The sequence below is a fragment of the Pseudopipra pipra genome, chromosome 25 (genome assembly GCF_036250125.1).
Source record: "Pseudopipra pipra isolate bDixPip1 chromosome 25, bDixPip1.hap1, whole genome shotgun sequence".
NCBI classification, from domain to species: domain Eukaryota; kingdom Metazoa; phylum Chordata; class Aves; order Passeriformes; family Pipridae; genus Pseudopipra; species Pseudopipra pipra.
This window is the reverse complement of record NC_087573.1, coordinates 3,323,472-3,343,135: the sequence shown is the minus strand read 5'-3', so window position 1 is coordinate 3,343,135 and position 19,664 is coordinate 3,323,472. Positions and strand designations below refer to the sequence as shown.

The following is a 19,664-nucleotide window of genomic DNA, read 5'->3' as shown; positions in this document are numbered from 1 at the left end:
TACAATTCTTCAGCACTAGGTCAAGGCAGGCTCTGTGTCCTGCCTGTTCTCAGGAAGCTTTTCTTCCCAAAACTCTACCTTGGGTTTCCACTGTGCATAGCTAGAAAGTTTAAATGTCAAACATTCAGTTCCTCCTGTTGCCACACATAAGCAAAACACAACAAAAAAGAGCCATGGTGGATGGTGAAATCTATATGGACAGCAGGTCATTACTGATATATTAATTCTGGATTTAGAAATAAAGACCAAAAGAAAGTGCTTTTAGCAGCTGGCAGATGTTTGTTGTGCCACAGGATGGCAGCAGCTGCCCTTGACAAGGGGCAAGGCAGCACCTCCCTAACTCTGCACGTTGCATTAAAGAGTATCTCCTTTTAGTTTTTTTACCATTTATATCTGGGTTTTTTCACTATCATAAGAAAAACATAGAAGAGCAACAGTTTAAGAGTCACTCATGTTATGCAGCTTGGCTTGCAGTTAATTGTACTGCTGCAAGCAAGGCTGGAGTAAACAGCACATGGACACAGAGGCAGGAGGGCACAAACACCAGCAATCCCACATCAATCCCTGTAGACTTTGCAGCTTTCTGCAGAGGAATTAGAGGGAATTCTCTGGGGTTTGTGGTTTGCTGTCCCCGCACTCCCCACCCATCAGATTTGGGGATGCTCATCTAAATAGGTTGTGGCTCAGGTAAAGGCTTCAATGTACACAAGGCACACTTCATGGGGAGCCTGGCTCTGCAGCCAGGGCTGGATGAAAGAGAGGAGCATGCAAATAAGTTTAATTTTGAGGAGTGGAGAGAAGAAGCCACACTCTGAAGACGAGCCTTTATGCTGCTGCTTGCGTTGCTCACCGTGCTTTCAATTTGAAGCACAACATTCCAGTTGGGACTTGTTACAAGTATGTGAGTTTCGTTCCTAATGAAAAGCTCAAACCCAAGAACTATTTATAGAAGCTGCACAAACTCCTCTCTCTGCCAGCCTGCCCAGCCAGCTGGATGTGAGTGACAGGGCTCTTGGGGCTTAGCTGCCCATTCATGCCTTGGCTGGGCTTCTAAAAACACCAAAAAGGCCACAGGGTTTATATCAGCTGCTCAGGAGAAATTGGACCAAGCCCTGGCTAAGCTGGAATTCAAATTGTTGCTGAGCTATGTTTTCCTGTCCTTTTAATCTGACGTGCAAAGATCTCAATCTTGCAGCACACACCCCACTTAAACAACGCTGGAAAAAAGTCAGACCACACGTGTGATAAAACAACACGTCCAGAAATATTTAATGCAAGAAGGCTGGTGTTCAATGGCACTCATAAATAAGAGACTTTGTTCAACACTTTACAGCTAAAGCTCTGTTATACTCCATTAGCTGGTGCTTTTGGGGAAGAGGCAGCTGCAGGGGATAATTTCAGTTGTATCATGACTCAAATGACCAAACTGCATCAGAGAGGGTTGAAGTGAGAGTAATTCCACTGCCAGGCTTCAGGGTTGCTCTCAGCACTGCCTGGGCTGTGAGGCAGCTTTGCTCCATTACTACCCCTTAGGTTTTTTTGCTTCTTCATCTCCTGTTGCTGAATTTACACAGGGAACCAGCTGGGGAGGAGCAGGGACAGGAATCCAAGTACAGTTTATCCACGTACCTGACAGAGTCACCTGCCCCAGGAAGGGGGAGCTCTTCCCCGTCCCTGCAGCCCTTGCTCTTCATCAGAGACTTCCCTTTGTCCCCAAGTGCTGTGGCTGCCAACAGCTCTGACAGTGGCTCCTTTGTCACACAGTTCCCAACGGCCCTGACAGAAATGTCTTGGTTGTTACTGAAACACTAGAATGCTGCATGCATTGAAAATGCATTCAAAAGAAGCAGGGATAGCCCAAAGTGTCTGAAGAATAGGAGAGTTCCACTGCTTAAAATGTGTGCTAACCAGTTTTACAACTGGGAGCAGAGTCCAGCCTGAGTTAGTGACAGCTCAGTCCACTGTGCATTCCCAGAATGGGTGTTCTGGAATGAATAATGGCTGTTTTATAAGGCTGGTTTACATTATCATGCTTCTAATAGTTAATTTATACCAATATGTCAGCTAGAAATGAGACACTCCGTGCTCTGTGACATCATCTAACAACTCCATCTGAATTGTGTGTCTGGGTTGAAATAGTAAAGGTGACATTGGAGTGTCACATTTTGCTCTAAAAACTTGAGGATATGCTCAAATTTAGAATTTGTGAGGTGGAAAAGTGCACACACCCCACACTTCTCCAGACCTATAGTGGGCAAAGACCAATCTTAGAGGGCCAAAGTCTCCCAACGAACATTTAAATTTAAAACTGCTTTTGAGAACTAACTTGCAGTTATACTTTTTTCAAAGCAATAAATTATCAGGAAGGAAAAAATTAAGTTGCAATATTATCAGAGAAGCTTCTTTGTTTTCTTCCAAGTTTAACTGGTGAAGCTTCATCCAATACTAAAACATGACCCTGAAGCCACTCAAGCAGGACCACAGCTTTACCTCCACAGATCAGTAAGAATCCTCAAGATGCTCCTTGCATGGAGAAACTTTTATGTTTTGAGGTGGGAGTTATTCCACATGACACCTGGCACACTTCAATATCCACAGAGTTACTCCATAATCACTTTTCTCCATAAACATTTTTTTTTTAAACCAACACCCAGATATTTAAAGCCAATTATTTCAATATTGGCTGCGGTGAGCATTGGAAATCTTCCAAGTCACTGCGACTTACTGGCATAAAAATGCCCTTTAAATTAGCTATTAGACTGATTATGGTATTTGCATTTTCATTTTATTCACAGCAAAGTAAAGTTCAGAATACTTTGAAGCTGCTGCAGTATCTGAAAGGGCTGTTAAATTACTGGGTAAAACTGGAAATAACACAGAATGCCAATGACATGACATGAATATCAAGATAACTTTTGAGAATTCCACCATGAAGGAATATTTATCACTGAATTCCAGTTGAATTGTAGAGCAAAATCTGCTTACAGGCACATGTAGAGGTGTGTGCCAGGCAGGATAAGCTGGAGTGGAACTAATTTATAGCATTGAAAATAGAAAGTGCTTTCCATAAAAATAGACTAATGTCTCAAAGTGCTTTTAGTTTGTCAGTGATTAGACAACATTCTCTACAAGTTTTTACAGTTATCTTACAGAGATTTTCAGCAAGTTTACCTACGAGGAAGAGTTTTAATTTCTAGTTTCAGGAAGCTGGTTATTCAAAGCTTTGGTCAGCTATTGTGAGACCGCACTGCTCACTCTGGAGTATAAAATACCTTTTATCTTTAAGGCTTCTTGTATCTCCCACCCACTGCACAGCCCCAACCAGCTCCTTCAGAGGCAGCAGCAGGAAGCAGCACAGGCACATCCAGCACCTATGGAAGCAGGGGGAGCCAGCTCCCTCAGGGATGTCACTGCAGCCACCCCACACAAGGACTGTAACCACCTATAGTCACACTGAAATTTGGCTGCTTAGTCCCCAAATCAAGCAAACTAAAGCCAAGTCTCAGTAGAGCAGTTTACAAGGACGCTGTGGCTGAGCTTTTAGGGGTGGGGGTTACATGGGTGTGAAGTGGCAAGAGACCCCTCAGGGGAAGCACCACCAGCACAGCACCTTGGCAAGTCACTGGCACCCACCAGCTGAAAAGAAAAGGATTGCTCCGCGTCCTAAGTCTCCAAAGGGCTTCAGAGCCGTCCATCCAGGCCTCACAGCCTCCTTCCACGAGGAATAATTACCAACAGAGACATTTCCAGTGACCAAAAGGCACAGCAAAGCAAGGCCCCTGCTCCCAAAGCTGCTCCCTGGAAGAGGAGGACAGGCCCCGACAGCCAGGAGCTGTTATAAGGCATCAGCATAATTGATTTGCTCCAGGCTGTTGAAGGAGATGGGGATGGAAGAGGTCAGGATCTGGACATCCTAAACTCTCTTTCTATCCCATTGGCCTCACACTCTTATTTTAATCCCCCTACCCTGAGCTATACACTGGCTTGCTTCCATAATGCACATCTCCCAGTTGGTTTCTCCCTACTCCCAAGCATGTTGGAGTTAAACCAACTCAAAAAAAACCAATCCCAAACCAACTTTTCCAGTGGTGATGCTCTTCAAAGAGAACTAAGGACACTCTTTGGCTTTCTTAAGACAACCTATCAGGCTGCAATTCTGAAAATAATCCAAGGGGAAAATGGGGAAAAAGGCAAACCACGTTTGCTCAGGTGACAAGGCAGCGGCCTGTCTGCAGTAACTTACTCTCCGTGACAGTCTTTTGAGACAAAAGTCCGAGTCCCAGGGTCATCCCCCACCTTCTCCAGCAGTAGTTTCAAGCAGCACATTCGCTGGCTGGGTTGGGACCGTCCCTGGGGCCCATGGAGAAGGAAAGGACCATGCCAGGCACCTTCTCCTCCCCTCCCAGCCGGGTGCAGGTGGCAGAGCAGCCCTGGGGACGAGCCTACCGGTGGCTGCTCTGGTAGGCGTAGGAGATGGGCTGGCGTGTCCCGGGCCTGACCGTGAAGGTGTTGGTGGGTCCGCCGTACTGGGGGCTGCCGTGGGCAGGTCTGCAGGGAAAACAGAGGGAAAGTCACTGAAAGCCAAGGAAACCCTTCGGTTTTAGTCAGGATTGTGGTTATGTATTTTATTCTTGTTCTAGGGGAGCAGGGTGATTTTTGTGGCTTCGTGTCTCCAGCCAGTGATGTGGGGAGGAGGGGGAGATGGGCACCCACTGGGACCATCTGGGAGCAAGGTCACAGCTGGGACTAGAGAGGAGCCATGGACAGTTGTGAGGTGGCGGGAGGAGATCCCAGCTGGCAGCGAGCGCATGAGCCAAGGGGCAACGACTTCTCTGGAGCCAAATCCAAGGGACACTGAGGACAGGGAAGGGTCAGCTGAGGGGGACACACATACCTGCTGGCTGCCAGCACGCTGGTGGGTGAGAAATCCCCGTTCTGCCCCTTGTACTTGGCGTCGGCCCCGGTGCTCCCGTACACCGTGGCCTTCCCAGCAGCATCCACGGACGGCCGCCTGCCCTGCACCCCCGAGGGGCCGTTCCTGAGGGCAGGGCCCAGGCGGCGGGACCCCTCCCCAGCCACGGCGCTGAACCCCCCGGGGCCGTAGGAGGAGAGGGTGCCCGTGGCCCGGGGGGCTGCGGCCGCCCGGGGGTAGGAGCTGTCGGGCTCGGACACGTACAGGCGCTTCTTGATCAGCGGGCGGGGGTTCGGATCGCGGCCGGAGTAGCCGCTGGAGCTGCTGTAATCCGGGAACTGGGGCGTCAAGTCGCCGTTCCTCCGGCTCTTCTCTGAGGGCAGCGGGGCTGGCGCCTCGTGGTTGCCCCCGTAGCGGCCCCCGTAGCCAGGCCACCTGAAATACCGTGGCTCCTCCGCGCCCCGGCTGCAGTCAGGGAAGCTGGGGCACTTACGGTTCTCCTCCCGGCTCGGGAGGGGACCCTCGTCCGCCTCGTTGCTGAATTCGGGGGGTGGGGGGATAATCCCGTAGTCCAGCGCCGTCTCCCCGTTCTCCTCCTCCCTGGGCATGTGGCGGGATGGGATGGGCTGGTTGGGCTGCCCGGAGTCCAGGAGGCCCCGGAGCAGGCTGGAGGCAGCGGCTCGTCGGTGCCCGGGCAGGCTGGGGGGCTGTGCCTCGCCCACCGCCCGCACATCCCGGCCCTGGTCCGAGGAGCTGGAGAAGGAGGGAGGTTTGCTCCATCCAGACCCTGCTGAACCTGCTGCAGACGGCCGGGGCACCACGGTGAAGGAGTAGGGCTTGGACTCGTGGCGGAAGAAGCTGGTGGAGGTGGTGTCCGACGAGGCACTGCTGAGTTTCAGGGGTGGCTTCGCCCGCAGTGCAGACCCCACGTCCCCGCCCTGGCGGCCCCGCTGGGCGCGCTGCCGGGCTGCCAGGAGCAGGGCCATGGGGGACCCCCGCTCCACCCGCTCCCCCGTCACCGGGTGGATCAGCACCTCCTCCTGCCCCGCTCCAGAGGCACCCGGGGGGCTCCTGGCTGAGCTCCCGGGGCCGGGCGGTTCAGCTGAGCCTGGGGCACAGGGAGGCTCGGCTGAGCTGGCCCCAGCCCGGTGCACTTTGTACTGGAACACGGCCGTGCTGGGCTGTGCTGCCGGGCTCTCTGCGGGGGAGACGGGGGCTGAGGGGGAGGTGGGAGCAGGGGGCTCCTTTGCTGGTCCCTGAGGTTGGTCTGGGGGGCTCAGGCTGCTGTTGGGAGACCCAGGAGCAGGGGTCAAGTCCTCTGTGGCCTTGCCAGTGGTAGGAGTGGGATGGTCCTCATGATCTGTCTCATCCTTCTCCACAGCAGCCACTGGTGCTGGAAGTGGGCTCAGGACCGGCTTTGGCAGCAGCGAGTCACCTGCTTCAGGGGGGCCCTTCCTCAGGTCAGGGGGGCTCTTCCTCTCATGTGGGGTGCTGATGCCATTCTCAGTGCCCTGCTTCTGGCCCCCTAGGGCAGGTTTCCCCTCTTTCTTCAGGGACAGCACAGCCTCCAGCTCGTTCCTGATCGTCATCACGCTGCGGGTGTGAGTGGCAGGGCTGCTCTCTGGAGCGGTGACCGTCGCGCTGGGAGAGCCCCCGTTGGTGCTGGGGGGGCTGCTGGGCACCTCTTTCTTCTCGCTGTCCCCTCCCTTAGATAACCCCGTGTCCTTCCCAGCAGGTTGGGGCTCACTGCCAGCAGGCTCCCGGCTGCCAGCACGGCTGGTCCTGCTGTCGGTGGGCTGGGAAGCAGGCGGCTTCTCCACGGGCCTCTCCTCCCTGCGCGGGGAGCGCAGCAGGGCCGACAGCTCGTGCCGCAGCTGGTTCAGGTTGTTGGCGTCCTTCCAGTCATCCTCGCAGGTCGGGTAGTCCGGAGGGGGCAGATCCAGGTCGTTGGCAGTGAGAGGCTCAGGTTTTGGAGGAGAGTCTCTCCCGGCTGTTTTCAGCGGGGGAATCTTCTCCCCCTCGGGCAGAGGGGACCGGCGGCCGGCGGGACTCGCCCCTTGGCTGAGCCCTGGGCCCGGCTTGGGGCTCAGGGGCGGGGGTGTCAGCACAGCTGGCTTCGTGGCAGGTTTCCTTTGCTCGGCTTCTCCCCCCCCACGAGCCTTGGCCGCGGGTCTGATGGTGAAGCAGGGCGGGAGGGGGGGCCGGGTGTGCGGCTGCCTCGGGAAGGGCTCCTGCCGGAGTGGCTGGTTCTCCTGCACGGGGATGGAGGAGGAGCGGGCCGGGGCCGGCGGGGGCACCTTGAAGGACCTGGGGAACGTGAGGTGAGGCTCGGGGCAGTGCTTGGGCTGCAGGCTCTCCTTGGGGCTGGGGGCAGCGGGCACCCTGGGCTCAGCAGGGCGGAGAGGCCCCTCGGCATCCGCCTGCCTCGTGTTCAGCACCGTCTCGGATTTCCACTTGGAGATGCCGGAGGTGAAGGGCGCAGGGTCCTGGATGAGCAGCGAGGCACCCGGTGGGGCTGGGGGGATGAAGTCTGGAGGAGCTGGTGTGCTGGGGGAGGACAGGGCAGAGGCTGGAGGTGGCGGAGCTGCCACGGCAGGAGGGGGTGGCACCAGCTCGGGTGGTGGAGGCGGCGGTGGCGGCAGCACTTCGGGGGGTGGAGGGACCGGCGAGGCTGGAGGGGGTGGCACAGGCGCCGGTGCTGTTGGAGGGGGCGGTGGGGGCACTGATGGTGGTGGGGGGATGTCTTCATCCAGGTCATCCCCCTCCAGAGCCTGTGGGCGCAGGTCCCCCACGGAGCTGTACATCCGGTAGTTGCCATTGATCCGGGAGCCAGAGCCTGGAAAAAGGAGCGAGAGCACAGCAGTGTGAGCACCTTCTCCACCAGCACTGCCATGGCCAGTGGTCCTCCCAGAGAGCCAGCCTCTTGCTCAGCTTGTTTAAGGTCACTATGCCTCACCCCTTGGAAATTAATTCATTTCCAATGGCTTCAAAAAATAATTAATAGCAGGCTCTATTTTGGCACGGAACTCTCAGGAGCAGACTGTCTGCTCCAGAGCTCCAGCCACACACACTTCCTGCCCCGAGGGCACAGCCCTGCTGAGCACTTTGTGCTGGCCAGGACTCAGCAGATAAGATTCCTTACCAAGAGCTGCTTTTTCCTCAAAGTCTTCTGGTACTGAGGGTGTTGGCACAGCCACCCCATGGGATTCTTGGGCATTCTGTAAGAGTTAAAAAAACAGAGCTGTTAGTTTTATGCTCAGGGTATCAGAGAGAAGCAGCTGGTTATTTGTCCACACAAACAGGGGCCTGATGGATCTTCCCAAGACACGGAGGTCTCTGTGGAAGCTGCTGTTGACAGGTGAGTCAAGTGATGAGGGCTGCACGAGCCATGGCCACAGTTCCCTGTGGTCAGGTGCAGAGGGGCTGGACAGGAGCACAGCTATTTACATCCCACCTCAGAGCTCCCCAGCCCGCCAGCAGCAGCATTGGCTTCTCACCATCCGTGTACCAAGCACATTGAACAGCTGCCATGGGTTCTGTGGGCCTTGCTCTCCAGCAAGCACTGCCAGCTCACACCACAGTCACACACACACCACGCTGGAGTCACAGACACACCTCCAGCTCTCTGGGAGACCGGCACCAGCATATCTGAACACTCCGGGGAAAACTGCTACTTGTGTGGTTTGTGTTCCACTCTCAATTACTCCCTTCACATTCATGCTGAAAACTCAGCAGTGCCTTTAGCTGGCACAGGACCATGCAATTCAACAGCCCACACATCCGTGGGGATGCCTCCAGTGAGGGCACTTTGGGTAATTACAGCCACCCAGAGAGAGAGATCCAGGGCAGGCTGACTCACCCCAGAGCTGATCAGGGCTCCACCTCACACACCTGCCAGGAGCAGAAAGCCTCTCCTTCCCCCAGTGACTCACTGCTGGGATTGCTCTGAGGGGCCTGCAGTGGCTCAGGAACGTCCATTAATGCTCCCATGTGCAAACCCAAACTGGTGCTGGGTCAGGCACAGACACAAGTGAGGCAGTGGCTGGACTGTCACACACCAGCACTGGGAGAGACCAAGTCCTGGGACAATTTTGGGTGCTACAAAGATATAAAATTATTACAGTGTCCAAAGCAGGGACACAAAAATGGTGCAGGGTCTGGAGGGGCCCTACAAGGAGCAGCTCAGGGCACTTGGTCTGTTCAGTTGGAGAAGAAGAGACTGAGGGGAGACTCATTGGAGGCTGCAGCTCCTCACAAGGGGCAGCTCCAATCCCTGCTCTTTGTAAGCAGTGACAAGACCCAAGGGAATGGCTGGATCTGTGTCAGGGCAGGGTCAGGTTGGATATCAGGGAAAGGTTCTTCCTCCAGAGGGTGGTCGGGCACTGAACAGGCTCCCCAGGGCAAAGGGCATCGCCCCAAACTTGCCAGAGCTCAAGGAGTGTTTGGACAACGCTCTCAGGCACAGGGTGGGATTCTGGGGTGTCCTGTGCAGGGCCAGGAGCTGGACTGGATGATCCCTGTGGGTCCCTTCCAGCTCAGGATATTCTCTGATTCCATGCAATGACACTCTGGGAGCAGCAAACTCACAGGCAGTGGTCAGGGACATCCCATCCCATTCCCAGGCTCCAGGTCCACCCTGTTGCACTCCTGCTCCCCCCAGGCAGCTGTTTGCACTGTTAACAGCCCTTTACAAAGGAAACATTATCCTGCCATCAGCCTGCCCCTCTCCCGGAGTGGTTTCCTGCACACAAAAGCCCGGATAATGATTGAGCCCCTGCCCTTTGCCTTTCACTGCCACTATCACCATTTTTACATCAGGCTGCCACGGGATTCCAAAGTCTCCTTGAGCAAAGGTCAAGTTGGGTTTATTCATCCAGCCCCTTCCAGGCTCAGACAGCACGTTAAGGTTTCACACAGCCCTGGTGTGGAGAGCTCAGGAGGTGCCTGATGGGCAGAGCTGATTTAACAGCAGCAGCCTGGGCTCCTGCAGAAGAGCCCTGGAATGCTCCAGCTTTGGACAAAACAATAAGAAAATACACATATTTCACTTGCTAGGTCCATCACCCTGCAGATGACCAAGGATCCTCTATAACCACATGGGAATGAGCCAGTTACTGGTGAGCCAGGAGTGAATGAGTGGGAATTCACATTCCTGGGATTGCAGGATGGATCAGACAACATTTTGCTGATGGAGAAGCCAAGGTCTGCTAAGGCATCAGGACAGATCTGTTAGTGGCAAAACACCAGGCTAGGTGGGCCTTGTACCTTTAATATCTAGCTATATATCTATCTTTATATATATATATATATATATATATATCCTTTTATATATACTTATATATTTTTATATATATATAAAATCTGAGAACTCTTTATTGGTCCTAAAGATACAGGGCAAGGTAGAAGAAAGATCCTTAACTTCAACTGAAAGCCAGAGGGAAGGCCAAGGCCAACAGAGGTATTTTATGAGCCAATAATGACACTGTCCTGAGTAATGAGATATCAGAAACTACAAAGAAAAAAAACCCCAGCAGCTCCCATTTGCTATGGAAATCCACTGCTGCCAGAGCACACCGAGGATACCTGCTCATTTACAGGGCAACAAAGATGTCTGGGCACTGAATTCAAAGCAGAATATGCATCACATGTTTGGAGAGGAGTGGAAAGGGACTGACAGTCGGAAGAGAGCTATGCAAAGCTGGAGGAAACAGTCTGCACTTCAGAAATGAAGTGGTAATTTTGGACATGTCATTTCAAACTGGGCAAGCCTGTTTCACACCAAAAACTTCTGTTAGCAGTTGCTAATGCTCAGCATCTCTCTGAAAAAAACCACCCATCCCCACGTCATGAGCTGGCTCCTGAAATGGAAAGCATCCCCAGTACCCTGCCAGAGCCTCCAGAGATGGTTGGGAAGATTGTTCCCTGCCTTTGCTCGGGGTGTGACCAGCCCTGCAAACCTCCAGCTGATTCAGAGCAGGCTCAGGGTGCTGGGCCAGGAACCTGCATTTCCAGTTCGTGGCACCAGGCTCAGATTTGTGCAGGGGAAGCTTTCACTGGAACCACCAGGAATCACTTTTCATCCTTGGAACACAGCAAGATGTCCCCAGTTATGAGAAATAAAATAAGGGGGTTTTTATATGTGAAGTTGTAAGGTATCCAAGTTCCAAACTGGGTCTTTTTAAATATAAAGTTCCTAAAACTTAAAATCTTTCTGGGCCACTTGGCAAATTCTGAACATAGGGGTTTCTTTTTCCTCTCTGGGCTAAGAACAAAGGAAATCCATCATTTTTCACAGAGGACTCCTCACAGTCAATTGGAAGGAAGGGAAAGCCCCTTTTCGGAGAAAAAGAAACCTTTTTAGGCAAAACTGAATGTATTAAACTTATCTGAAAAAGGGTGGGATTTTGTAAAACTATAAAATGCATGAGATTTAAACCCAAGGGGTCTTTCACCCCGGAAACTTGGTGAGAGGAAGACCCAGCACGCTGAATAAATTCTTCCTTGTTGATACAGTTTCTTTGTTCCACGAGTTTATGCCATCTTTCTAAATTTAAAAGAGAATTTTTTTCCCACACAGTGAAGGGAGTCTGCCTGTCCTCGTGGTCCCTGCTCTCTCAGGACTCTTCTCACCCATTAAATGAACAAGGTTTGAGGTTGCCATTTAAAAAGACCACCCCAAAATAACAACTGTTGAGCACCCTGGGGTCTCAGGGAGGCCAAGGATTCCTCCAGATTCCTCCAGAAATGAACTTGTTTCTGAGCCAGGGGAGTTTGGTGGTGAGCTGGAGGAATTTATTCCCCCAGGATGCCAAAGCCCTGCCTGCACATGCAGTGCTGGGGAAGGCAGAGGGTCAGGGGGATGTGGTGGGACCCCCTCCTCCTGCAATCCCCGGCGTGGGACAGCCAAAGGTGATCCACAGGGAAGGAAAGTGCTCCACGTGGGAAGAGCTGCCAGGTGCAGAGGCACAGGGAGCTGCAGGGCAGGGTGTGTTCATCCTCCTGACTCACTGAGCTGCTCCTCAGAGGGGGGGTGGGAGGAAAGGGTTAAGGCAGGAGCTGCAGAACAGCCCAGTGCAGGTATGGACGTGGCAGCAGAAGCCTCTGTGCCATATCAAATCATAATCAAACCTCGTCAAAATAGTGCAAACACCACCCAGCACAGGCTGGTCCTTAAAAATATGGCTTATTCCTGCTAATTTCTTCAGTTAAACCTGTCACTGTCAGAAGAGAAGCTCAGGTTTGTGAGGGACCCTCACAAGGGCAAAAGAGCCCCAGGGTTGGTTGTGCCCCTGTGGGCACCAAGGCTTGGGTGACAGCCCTCAGGATTTATCCCAGGGGCATTCCAGCTGTTCATTCCTCTACCACACACACTTCCACTAGCAAAGCATTTGAAAGCTCTAAAAAAATGCAAAAGGCCAGCTGCACCTTAAAATCCTGCTGATACAGTCACACCTCCAAACCTGTGCTGCTGGAGAGGAGGTTTTCAGGCACAGTCCTATGGTTACTTGTCCTGGATCCCAGATGAGGTTTTTCACCTGCTGGGAATCTTTTGCAAGGCATCACAGAGGGAACAACCTCTTTGTAACCCCACAACTTCCCAATTATGCTTTCAAATAGATAAATAAACTCCCCTCCTGCTTTGTCCTTCAGATAACACCAGCAAAACCCCACGAACACCTGATTGTGTCACCAGAGCAGCCCATTTTCTGCTGAAGGTGATGGCTGCTCTGAAGGACAGGGATGCACAGGGAAAACCATCCCTTGCTCTCAGAGAGGATCTCCCCATCAAGACTAAAGGCTTTTAAGTGTTATACTGTCTCCAGACTGAGGGTATCAATTCAGATTCAGCTCCTGCCACCTCCATAAAATCTCTGAGCAACCTGGTCTAGTGGTTTTAGGTTCCTTCCAGCCCAAACCATTCCATGATTCTATGAATCCTGCTCTTCACTGTGCTCTTCAGGGAATAAGACCCCTGGAAAGGTGTGGTGCATGGGGGGGAGAGCTTGCTCAGCACACACAGCAGGGGAACCTCAAAGCCAGCCACAAGCAAGTGTGGTTTCTGGAGTTAAAGCCACCCCCAGGCCCTCTGGTCTGGCTGTGTTGGCCCCTTGCTGCTCCAGTCTTTGCATCCAGCTGCTGCTGGAGCACTGGGAGCTCTTCAGGGAATGGGTTTGTTCATACAGAGATTGAAAAAAATCACCCCCTGCACACCTGCAGCATCATCTCCTTGTTCCTCTGCTGCAACAGGACACAGCTCTGCTATTGCTGTCTCCAGCAAGATGCCTGATTCCAGGAGAGATACTGCCAGCAGTGGTTGGATAAACTGCAGTGCAAGCCTGATCTATCATCTACATGCTCAGCAATTTTTTTTTTAATTGAAAATGCAAGTCTGATGATGCTCACACCTCTCCCCCGAGTCCCTTGCCTGTGTCCAACACGAGCCCTGAACTCACATCACCTCTTAATCCCTCCTCTCCAGTGTTATTACAGAGTGGTTTTGCTTTTCATTTATTCTCTCCCCTGGGGTAGAGGATGAGAGCAGCAGCCAGCCCAGCTGGTTCTGGGCACCAGTTCCACCCCGGTGTTGCAATGAATCCCAGCAGTGAGCTGGGTACTCACCAGGGGGAGGAAAGTCAGCAGCGGCCGGACCCTGGGACGAGGTTTAAGTGTTGCTGTGCCAGAGTCTGTCACTGTCCCAAAGCGGTTGTCACCGTAATACACCTCGATCACATCACCTGAGGGGAAGAGAGGACTGTTAGCAGCCAGCACTGGGATTGGGAAACAGGGAAAACAACGCTGGACAGCACCGGATTTTAAAAAGCGCTCTGGAGAATTTGCTGCATCAGCTCCCAGGAATGTGCAGAACCCACCAGATTCTGAGCAGAACCTGGGGTTTTTTTGGGGGGTGAGTTGAAGACAGAGGGAGAAAGGTCCCAGGTGTGCAGGACAGGCCCTGACTACCCTGTCACACACCTGCACAGCACAGAGAGCCTTCCCAGAGCTCTGACTGATGGAATTGAGTGAGCCCAGGTGCCAAAATCGATTCTGAAGGGCTGATTCCAAGTAGCAGATAACTTAAATCTACCCCGGGGGGGGTCAAAAGTTAGCACAAGCACTCAACTCACTCCCCTCCCAGATTACATTTAGGGAAGGAAAATGCTTCAGGAGCAATTGGATCATCCCTTTGCAGTGCTGGGAGGATCCAACCCCCAGGAGAGCAGGGCAGGTGTGCACAGAGGTGACACAAACCAGCTCAGAAGCAGGATCCAACCCTGGCTGATCCGTCAGCAGCTGGAATTGAGGAGGGAGGCAGAGTAGGAGGAGGCAGGAGAGCTGAACAGAAGGAGGGAGAGCTCCTGCCCTTCCTCACTCTGCTCTGTGGGCAGAGTGCTTGCACTGAGGCACAGAATTAATTCCAGGAGCTTCACTCACCCCTGTCACTTAGTGGAGAGGGACAGCAGAGGTGTCCCTGGGCACTGGCTGCCCTGGCTCGTGCCAAGCAGGACCAGGATGAGCAGAGGGAAACCCCTTCCTGCACCACTGGGACACAGGGACGGGATCAGGACACGCAGGGGCTTCCCAAGGAGGTTGCAGCTCCATCCCTGGGGATGCTGCTGGAGCCATTTGTTTCTAACCCTGATGCAATTGGCACTGGGGGCCAGATTGTGCTCATCAGACTTCCAGACCCCATCCTGCCTTACAGGGAAATGCTCCAAATGACTTCCCCCAAAATACTACTCTGGATGGAGACACTGCAGCTGACAGCCCCAGATCCCCAGTGCTACAAGCAGGAGAAGCCATTGGGTGCTCCTGGTTCCCAGCCCTGTGCTTTCACCTTGAACCACACCTTTCTGGGCCTGGTTTATTTCTGACAGTGAATAAAGCTCATAAAATTAATTTAATTACGTTCTTTGTGTCTGATTAACAGCATGAATTAACAAGCAGAAATATTGAAGCATGTAAACCCCACCTTGGCTGGAAGGAGATACACAAATAACTCGTAGCCAAGGAGACAGACATTAAAGAAAATATGAGGGTTTGAGGAAGGAGGGGGAAAGGAACAAAATGGCTGTGATTGGAGAGAAAACTCTGCAGGAGGGTTCCCTCCCAGCAGAGTCTGATAGTGAAGAAGGAAGAAGGGAGGTGCAGGAGAAGGAAAAAACAACCAACCTCCCCCTCCACCCCAAAAGGCAGACACCAACAAGTAAACAGCTTTCTTTTTTTCTTGCCTAAAAAGTCTGGGGGCAGAGTCCTCAAAGCTGCTCCCCCTGCTGAAGTGTGAGGCACAGAAACAGTTTCTGTCAAGTGTCCCCACCCCAGGCTGCCATGGCACACAGCTGAGCTCCTCACCAAGGCTCTGCCCTCCTGGGACGGGCAGACATCAGGAGGGAGCTCCCAAGGAAACAGCTTTACACCAAGTCTAGTGGAAAACAAGAGGAGGGCAAACGCTTCTGTGTGCATCCCACGGAAAGGAAAGCACTTGCATGAACACCTGGAATGAAGAACCTGACCACACCAGGGGCTGGGCATGAGCAAGCACAGCCTCTGCTGAACTTACAGGTTTGGAGGCAGGTGAATTCCACACAGCCTTGGAACATGCCACTGAGTCCAGCAAGCACGTAAGCTTTTCCTTTCACCCACCCACGACACCACAGGTTAGGCTGGGATACACCCAGGAGTGTCCATTGTGCTACCACTGTCCTCACAACTTCCTCTCCCTTATCCCCAACTTCTCCCACTACAAGGGATTCTTTACAACAGCTTTCAAACTACTCATCAGCCTGCACTTCAGGCAGTGTGGTTCTCCCAAGGGTTTAACACTTCCCTGCCTGGGAGGGGCCCGAGCACACAGGAGGAGCTGCTGGAGCCCCAAGGAGGGCAGAGAACCCAGCAATGAACCTGGAAGTGTCCAAGGCCACGTTGGACAGAGCTTGGAGCAACCTGGGATAGTGGAAGGTGTCCCTGCCCACGGCAAGGGGGTGGAACAAGACGATCTTTAAGGTCCCTTCAACCCAAACCACTCTGTGATTCTGTGATGATTAATTTTATGGGTGACCCCACATTCAGTGAGTAAGTAGCAAGAATTAAGGCCAATGCACTACAAGAGTTTGGACTCAGGCAGCTTTGTGGAGCAGTGATAGAGCAGTTCTGAGACTTGAAACGATGAGAGTTTCATATTAAACAAGTCACTGGGTAAACTCAGTGAGAAACTGGATTAAAGATCACAAGGACTTTGATCCTAGATTACTAAGCATCTCTAACCTGAATGCTTTTAATTAAAGTAAAATGAAGTGCTTGTAGTTGTGTTTTCTTTGCTAGATAAACAGGACTTGCCTGCTGAGAGGCTGTCACCAGTAAGACCTGTGCTCTGCCAGCCTCCTTTCCTGGAAGGAGGGATCAGGAAAAGCAGCCTGGGAGGCTGTCGGAAGCGGCTGCCCTCAAATGACTGGCCCTGCTCTGGCCACTTTTTGACATTCAGCCTGTCCTGGAGACATCTGTGTCCGCTCAGCCACAGGAAATTCAATAAACAATTTGCAAAGCATGCAATGGAACCTCTTCCTCCTTGGGGGTTGCATCACCTGGAGTAGGCGCAGCAGGTTTGGCACCAGGTTTGGCACCGGGGTATCCACAGCTCCCAGAGAGGAGGAGGAGGAGGAGGAGGAGGCATCAGTCACTATATTCAGGAATCTCTGAGTCAGGGACATGCAAACCTACACCCATTCCACATTGCTCAACTTGTGTTTACTTTGTATGAGAAACTAAGGTGGGGATTAGCAGGAGCAGTGGACTCCTCTTGGCAGCAGCAGCAGTGGTGGTGGCGTGAAGCTATGCAGGAAATATTCCAGAAACAGGGCCAGGGATGGGGCTTCCCCGGGTAGGACTGTGGAGCTGTGGATACCCAGGTGCAATAAAAGCTGCCCCTTGGACTGAGCTGTGAGCTCACCATTCCTCACACCGACTCACAGCACTCCAAACGTGGTCACCCAGCCTTGGGGTGTCACACCACCCTCCACAAACTAAACTAAGGACAGAAGCACCACGAGGATGCTCAGGATTGATTCAACAGCTCCTATTTAGGCTCAGATTTCAGCACTCCCAGCTTTTCCTTTGCAATCTGACCCACACCTGAACGGAATGCTTTTGTACTGTAGAACTGCAGCCACGGAAATCAGGCTTGTAATAAGCAGACACAGCAACTTTCTTTCTTTTTTTTTTTTTTTTTAAATCCAAACCACATCAGAGAGAAGCTGGAATCCTCCTCAGATTTACGACAGTTAGAAATCAGCAGTTTTCCTTCTGCGTTGCAGAGCTGCATGAAACTCCCTGTCACATTTTCATTTTATCTTGGTTTCAGCAGCTTGGCCTTTGGGGTGTAACCACCTTGCAGTTGCTTTCACAGACAATACTTCACCCTGCACAGCTCAGCAGGCAGCGCTTCCACTTTTTTTTTTTTTTAATCTTGGAAGACTTTGTTGGGCTCTTACAGCCACCAAACTCCATCCACAAACTGCTATCTTCTATCTACCTGGCTCCATTACTATTAATTTGGCTCCCTCCTCCACGAGCCTCCAGGGCACCGTATTGCAATTAAAACCACAAAGAAACACAAATAAATCCCGAGGAATATGCAACCCTCAGCTCCCCCCAGCGCTGCGAGAAAACAGGTTTATGAGTAAATAACTAAAAGCTGGGGAAGGCGCGGATCAAACATGGCGTGGGAAAGAGCGACGGGGAAGCAATCAAATAGATCCACAACGACTTCGCAGCCTGTTTTAGTCGGGTTTAACCTCCCGGAGAGCGGCGAGCCCGCCGGGACGGACCCTCCCGGTTTGCGCATCCCGGGCCCGCCGAGCGCGTCGCGGAGCTTCCCGACGGGGCGGTGGATGAGCCCTGTCCCCATCCCACCCTTTTCCCACCCGTTCCCGGCCCGCACCACCCCTTGGCCGCGCACGGCACAGCCCCCGAGCCCCCGGGGCGGGCGGGTTTGGGGACACTGGCGGTTTGGGGACACTGACCGGTGCCACCCGCGCTGTCCGAGGTCACCTCCTGCGTGAAGATCCAGGGCGGGTTGGTGGCGAACAGGGACGTGGCGGTGGGGCTGGAGTGGCGCTTCCCGAAGAGGCGGCTGAAGGTGCCCTGCACCGAGTGGTGATGGTGCTTCTTCATCCTGGCGGAGCCGGACGCTCCCAGCCGGGCATCCCCGCGCCGAGCCGGGACGGGAGCGGGGCCACAGCGGCGGCGGGAGGGGCGGGGATGGTCCCACCCCCGGACCCGCCCTCGCCAGGTGCCCCTGGAGTGTTTTCCGATCAGTCACACGCCGAGCAGTTGGGTTTGGGAGTCGTGGAGTAACCTGAGTTGGAAGGGGATGCACAAGGATCATCAAAGTCCAGCTCCTGGATGGGAGCCTGCACGGGACAGCCCCAAAATCCCACCGTGTGCCTGAGAGCCACGTTCCTGGGGACACATCCTGTAGGAAACCAGACATTTAATACCGTAGGAAAAGGACCTTGGCTGTAGTAAATACTCATTACCCACGTGTTGGCATCAGGCAGCAGGGAAAGGAATAACAGAACCATAAAATATCCTGAGTTGGAAGGGACACACAAGGATCATCCAGTCCAGCTCCTGGCCCTGCACAGGACATCCCAAAATCCCCCCCTGTCCCTGAGAGTGTTGTCCAAACACTCCTTGAGCTCTGGCAGCCTTGGGGCTGTGCCCACTGCCCTGGGGAGCCTGTTCAGTGCCCAACCACCCTCTGGGGAAGAACCTTTTCCTGAGATCCAACCTAAACCTCCCTGACACAGCTCCAGCTGTTCCCTCAGTCCTAACTCTGGAGGGGTTTGACCTTTCTCTCACTCTCTCCTGTTTCTCTGCCTATTCACCTGCAGCTGAGACCTGTCCCATGGGCTGGGATCTCCCCCCAGGCCTTTCCAACCCCCCCACGTGCAGTGCACTGGACCTGGAGTCCCTGAGATCTGCAGGTGTCAGAAATAAATGGAATTATCACCAGAGTCAGGGAAAGCTGCCGGGTAATCCTTTCCCTCTGCCCTGGGTATGACAGTGAGCAAATTAGTGCTGAGTTTTTAGGGAGCTGAGTGTTTAGGAAGCATTCCAGAGCCCCTCTGCTCATCCCTCCTGGCTTCTGTGGGACTGTGCAGCCCCAGGAACCCCCCGTGTGACCCGAGTGCTCTTTGGGTTTGGGTGGTTTCGATGCAAAAGCTTCAAGGCAATGGGACTTGACCCCCAAATCATTTCTTGTTTCAGGTACAAAAGCAAATTTCTAGCATTGCTCATGATTTTTTGAGTCAGGCAAGCAAAAATCGAGAGTTAATGAGTAACGCTGGCTATTAACAAATGCAGGGGATTCTGGAGAACTTTAAACCCAAAATAGCTGTGGAAACATTAACTCTGAAACTCAGCTCCCAGCTTCAGGCTCAGGTCATCTTGTATCTATTTCTATTTCCACCACATTTTAGAGTCAAAATGATATAAATTTCTTTTTTTTCAGTGATAAATATAATTTATTTAATCACTTTGGAATTACGCTTTTCTTGTGAAAAGCATCTTTTTTTTTTTTTTTTGCCTTAAAGTACAAATTAGGGTAAAATATTAAATCCCCCATGAACAGCGAAAAATCAGCACTGTTGTGATATTCTAAAAGGAAAATCCTGGCACAAAAGGAAAATCATGGCACAAGCTGCCAGGCAGTGCTTAAATAAAAGTGAATTAACATGAATGGCAAATGGGGAAG

General features: G+C 52.6%; 1 protein-coding gene and 1 long non-coding RNA gene across 2 annotated transcripts; one reads left to right on the top strand and one right to left on the bottom strand.

Annotated features, from left to right (window-relative positions):
* Positions 1 to 1,245: 1,245 nt before the first annotated feature.
* On the bottom strand, positions 1,246 to 18,184 carry C25H6orf132 (chromosome 25 C6orf132 homolog). The gene is made up of 5 exons (XM_064635966.1): positions 17,929 to 18,184; positions 13,532 to 13,647; positions 8,055 to 8,130; positions 4,895 to 7,748; positions 1,246 to 4,548 (listed from the first exon to the last, which is right to left on the bottom strand). Exons 1-5 carry the CDS (start codon positions 18,077 to 18,079, stop codon positions 4,443 to 4,445), a joined length of 3,303 nt encoding a protein of 1,100 aa, XP_064492036.1. The 5' UTR covers positions 18,080 to 18,184; the 3' UTR covers positions 1,246 to 4,442.
* LOC135402628 (uncharacterized) lies at positions 7,669 to 11,056 on the top strand. The gene is made up of 2 exons (XR_010425195.1): positions 7,669 to 10,164; positions 10,300 to 11,056. It is a non-coding gene; the product is annotated as an uncharacterized LOC135402628 (long non-coding RNA).
* Positions 18,185 to 19,664: the final 1,480 nt, after the last annotated feature.